The 5,671-nt window shown below is 40.5% G+C and overlaps 1 protein-coding gene across 1 annotated transcript in view; it reads right to left on the bottom strand.

The window, feature by feature from the left end:
- zcchc2 (zinc finger, CCHC domain containing 2) overlaps nucleotides 1–5,671 on the bottom strand; it is a 40,552-nt gene that overhangs the window by 8,381 nt on the left and 26,500 nt on the right. The window contains exon 7 of the mRNA XM_034862771.1: nucleotides 4,511–4,514. Within this exon, the coding sequence (XP_034718662.1) occupies nucleotides 4,511–4,514 (4 nt within the window). The remainder of the gene's footprint in view (nucleotides 1–4,510; nucleotides 4,515–5,671) is intronic.

Genomic DNA, 5,671 nt, shown 5'->3' with positions numbered 1-5,671 from the left:
AGGAACTATGAATTCTGCTGTCTACCAAGAGATCCTGAAGGAGAATGTCCGACCATCTGTTTGTGTACTCAAGCTGAAGGGAACTTGGGTTCTGCAGCAGGACAATGATCCTAAACACACCAGCAAGTCCACCACCGAATGGCTGAAGAAAAACAAAATGAAGACTTTGGAGTGGCCTAGCCAAAGTCCTGACCTGAATCCTATTGAGATGTTGTGGTATGACCTTAAAAAGGCAGTTCATGCTCGAAAACCCTCTTAAGTAACTGAATTAGGACAATTCTGATTTGCTCTGTCATGTGTTCGAACTGCAACCTTTGCGATTAGGGAATGATTTTTTCACATATTGCCATGTTATTGCAAATGCGGTAATTGTTAAGCCCTACCCAATATCAGCCATAACCACAAAAGATCTAAAATTAGGCCTATATAAAGAAAATCTCTTGCTACTTTTTACCGGGCTGGACACTCAAAAACAGCCTTTTCCGGTGTTACACCAAAATCTGTTACCCATTAGAATGTGTTACTGTAGAGGTGGTTTGCCTGCACTAAATCCTTTTGTGACTTTGCGCGAAAAATTGGAACCGGGAAAAGGCATTAATAAAAACTATGTAAAAATAGCGTTCTTCACTGTCTCGTTTGCTGTTACTAAGTCATTTACGATCATCAGATAAAAAACTGTTTAGAAACATTGAAAAGTTCCACATAGGTCCACGGTCTTGCAAAAAAATGTAAATTCTGCTTAGAGATTTAGCATAATTAAGAACAATTGAAAAAAATAATAAAATTAAAAGATTTGACATTGCATCTTTTTTGAACAGTCGGTGTAATGGTGTTTTGGTAATTTTTTTCCTTAGATTTAGAATCGTATGCTCAAGGACACAAGAAGAAGCACGGGACCAAGAGTCCATGTCAAGGGTAAGTAGAATGTCTGTGGTCTTATAGGATATCACATAAAATTGAAATATGTGTTTTGCCATAGAAAATATTAACCAGCTAGAAGGGCACTTGGAGAGTGCAGACCTCCACCAAGGCATGCCCAATCTGCCTAATGATGATGATAATGCAGTGGGAATTTTCTAAATCTGGAAGTAATTTTTCCGGTTCTACCACTGAAACTGTCTTCATTCTAGGGCTGTAATCTACCACATGAAGGCAGCACAAACACCTATTTTATTGATATTATAAATAAAAAGTAATTTGTGTATCTGCCATGTGTTTTAGAATTGCTCCAAAATGTAATGGGTTCTTCCGTGGCCCATGCTAGACCTTTTTACTTAGTTTCATAAAAATCAGACCAGTATGTTTTCCATAATCCGGTTGACAAACGAACACAGGAACAAACTAAACTGAAAACATTTGCAGAGGTTATTAGTAAGAATCCAGGCAAAAGTGTTTACATTCCCAACCTGTCTTTTTGCATGGAGTTGTATGTGTTATATTATGAAAAAATTAATAGTGAAGGGGGTCTGGGTAGCTCACCTGGTAGAGTGTGCGCCCATATATAGAAGTTTTCTCGTTAAAGCAGCGGCCCCAGGTTTGACTCCGACCTGTGGCCCTTTGCTGAATGTCATTCCCCCTCTTTCTCTCCCTTCATGTCTTTCAGCTCTCCTATAGAATTAAAGGCCTAACATTTCCCCCACCCCCCCAAAAAAGAAAAATAGTGAATATCTTTTTCATGATCTGTTACACACTATATCCCTCTTTTCTCATCCAGTCTCTCTAGTGTGAAGGGCTCCCACGGAGATAGTCGGAGAGGGAGCCACGCTGCAGAGCTCAACTGCCCAGCAGAGAAGAGAAAGAGCTTTACACTGAGGGGCAGCCAGGAAGTTGAACAGGTAAGGGTACAGGGCTGGCAGAAAAATGTTCAATGAAAAATGTTCTTTTTTCTGCTGTACATACTGTACTGTATCACTGAAATCATGGTTTACACAGTCATGAAAACATTGAAAAGTCATGGAATCCTTAAAAAACACACACATCCATCCAAAAAATGAAGCAGTACACATACAACAAAATAGAATGAATGGAAGACAAGGCGCAACCATAGAAAAAAACTAAACTATAAATACATTTTAGAAAATCATAATAACAAAATATATACACTGTGTGTGTGTTTGTGTGAACAGTGTATTAATATATATATATATATATATATATATATATATATATATATATATATTATAAAATTAATTGTTCTTCCGTCGATAACCTTTAATGTAATGTAACATCAAATCTATTTTCTGTAGGCTAATGTGTTGACGTAACATAGCTCGTATATCTGTCGGATGCGTGTCAACGTTTTATTTACCATCATGTACATTTCTTGATTTTTCTCATGGCGTCCCGCCTTTCCCTCCATGAATGCCAGGTAGCTGAAATGAAGTTTGAAGAGTTTGAATCTGATATGTTTGGAAAAACCCCGGGCAAGTGTACATTTAATATTTCATGGGTTACATACCGTTGTTTTTCAGACTTTATCCAGAATTTTGTTTAATAAATAGTTACTTAGAAAGGGAGATTTTTGAGTTATCAATTATTATCTAGGGCTGCATAATATATATAATTTTTTATTTTTTTGATTTCATCACATTACAGTGAGGAAAATAAGTATTTGAACACCCTGCTATTTTGCAAGTTCTCCCAGTTAGAAATCATGGAGGGGTCTGAAATTGTCATCGTAGATGCATGTTGACTGTGAAAGACATAATCTAAAAAATAAAATCCAGAAATGAGAAAATCTATGTTATTATTTGGTACAGTAGCCTTAGATTGCAAATACAGAGGTCAAACGTTTCCTGTAGTTTTGCACCAGGTTTGCACACACTGAAGAAGGGATTTTGGCCCACTCCTCCACACAGATCTTCTCTAGATCAGTCAGGTTTCTGGGCTGTCGCTGAGAAACACGGAGTTTGAGCTCCCTCCAAAGATTCTCTATTGGGTTTAGGTCTGGAGACTGGCTAGGCCACGCCAGAACCTTGAAATTCGTCTTCCAGAGCCACTCCTTGGTTATCCTGGCTGTGTGCCTCGGGTCATTGTCATGTTGGAAGACCCAGCCTCGACCCATCTTCAATGCTCTAACTGAGGGAAGGAGGTTGTTCCCCAAAATCTCGCGATACATGTCCCCGGTCATCCTCTCCTTAATAGAGTGCAGTCGCCCTGTCCCATGTACAGAAAAACACCCCCAAAGCATGATGCTACCACCCCCATGCTTCACAGTAGAGATGGTGTTCTTGGGATGGTGCTCATCATTCTTCTTCCTCCAAACACGGTCAGTGGAATTATGACCAAAAAGTTCCGTTTTGGTCTCATCTGACCACATGACTTTCTCCCAAGACTCGTCTTTTCCACTTCGTGGTATCTACTATCGCCTATCTACTATCGCCTCGACTCTACTCGCCTTTTTTGGTTTTCCATTACGAAAAAAAAGTCGCTGGGACCTGCTACCAGGTACTTTTTTTAGTACTACCTCAGTCGAGGTTCCAAGTGAGCTGAGGCGATCCCAAAAGGTGACGTGGAAACTTGCAGACTGCTGGTTGGTCGGATCACTGCGTTTTTAGCAAACAAGAGTGCGGAGTGTGTGTCCAGAACAAACGAAGCGCAACATTTAAAAAAAATCTAGCCAGACACCGACAGATTATCTGCTCTCTGCATTATTCTCACTTTTCAGTTGTACAAAGGGCTATTAGGGGCTTTATGTTGTTTCCAATATTGCATACTGTTACTTTAAAAACAACAAGACAAGTTATCAAAGAAAGGTTTTTATTTAGCTTTTCAAGTAGCGCATCAAACCCTCCTGGACATCCCGGTTTTCTTCCTCTGCACCCTGTGACAGTGTCCCCCCCGGCTCTGCTGGCCCAGTCGTTGTCATAAATATCTCCATAACTCTCATAAAGATTATACAAAGCCCAGCAGGTCACAACCAGAGATCTCACCGGTCGGACATCGCCCACCAGACGGTCTGCAGCGGCGATTTTGCAAAGCGTGAATGCTCTGAAACAAAAACAGTACACAGCACACGTTTGTGTGCTATCATGATTGCTAAAGTTCATGTACTTTATATAACGCTAGCGTATAGTAAATACTGACTGGGGCCCCTAACACAGGGGCGAACAACAGTCATGTCGATGTCTGAACTCCGGAGGAATTCCCAAACTCCTTTTTTTTTTTTTGCGGTGATTTTTGTTATTTCCTTCAGCTTCTTTTGAAACAAAACATTTCTTCTGGCTGGGGCAATTAGCCGACGTGCTGTTGTGAGTCGCGTTGAAAATGACATCATCACGCGTAGCTATGGTGACCAGCCACGCTGAGGCGTTACTCATTTTGCAATGGAAAACGGACGCAGAATGCTTTGAGTCGAGTAGAGGCGAGTCAAGGCGCGTCGAGTCGAGCTGTTACCAGCAGTGGACAAACGCCATTAGTGTATTACCAACAGTAACCTTGGAAACGGTGGTCCCAGCTCTTTTCAGGTCATCGACCAGCTTTTCCGTGTAGTTCCTGGGTAATTTCTCACCTTTCTGAAGATCAATTAGACGCCACGAGGTGAGAACTTGCATGGAGCCCCAGTCCGAGGTAGATTGACAGTCATGATTAGCTTCTTCCATTTTCTAATGATTGCTCCAACAGTGGACCTTTTTTCACCAAGCTACTTGGCAATTTTCACACTCTTCGATCTTGGCCATGTATAGATAGATAGATAGATAGATAGATAGATAGATAGATAGATATTTATTGATCCCAAAAAATGGGAATTACAGTGTTACGGCAGCACATAGGAAAAAATATACATACATACATTATACATGAAATAATAATAATAAAATATAAGAATAAAATATAAGAATATAATAAAGTATTTAAATAAATACAAGATGGGAAAACAAAATGTGCAACTGCTTAAGTAATATGCTAAATGTATGCTAAAATATAAATGAACCAATTGTGCCGGTTGCCCTTATTGCAATATTGTGATGTCTAAAAGTCTCGTCTAGCACCCAGGGATGACGTGTTGAAGAGTTTTATTGCCTTTGGTAGGAATGATTTCCTGTAGCGCTCCGTGCGGCATCTAAACTGTCGGAGCCTCTTTGAGAAGCTGCTCCTCTGTTGGACCAATGTGGGGTGGAGAGGGTGGTCAGGGTTATCCATGATAGATAACAGTTTGTTCAGTGACCTCCCCTCCACCACAGCTTCAAAAGTGTCCTGTTTGCAGCCTATCACGGAGCCAGCCTTCCTGATCAGTTTGTTCAGTCTGTTTGTGTCGCTGGCTCCGATGCTGCTGCCCCAGCAGATAGCAGCGGAGAACAGAGTGCTGGCCACAACAGACTTGTAGAACATCTCCAACATTCCAATTCCAAGTTTTGGTAGACCTATATTTGGTTTTAACACCTCATGCAGGCCGTATGGTAGTATGCATGAACAACACAAGGGACAGCCCCCTATTATGGAGCCACACCCAAGTTATTAAGCCGTGCTACTTTTGAACCGTTTGTAGTATAGTCTTCTTGTGTGAGATATCATTAAACTGAACACCGTTTCTTTTTCATTAGTTAATGGTTTGCCCCGCCCCCTATGATTTACCCACGCACATTTTTATAACTAATTCAATTTCAATTCAATTTTATTTATAGTATCAATTCATAACAAGAGTTATCTCAAGACACTTTACAGATAGACC

Source organism: Etheostoma cragini, chromosome 22 (assembly GCF_013103735.1).
Source record: "Etheostoma cragini isolate CJK2018 chromosome 22, CSU_Ecrag_1.0, whole genome shotgun sequence".
In the NCBI taxonomy this organism is placed as follows: domain Eukaryota; kingdom Metazoa; phylum Chordata; class Actinopteri; order Perciformes; family Percidae; genus Etheostoma; species Etheostoma cragini.
This window is presented reverse-complemented; position numbering and strand designations above follow the sequence as displayed.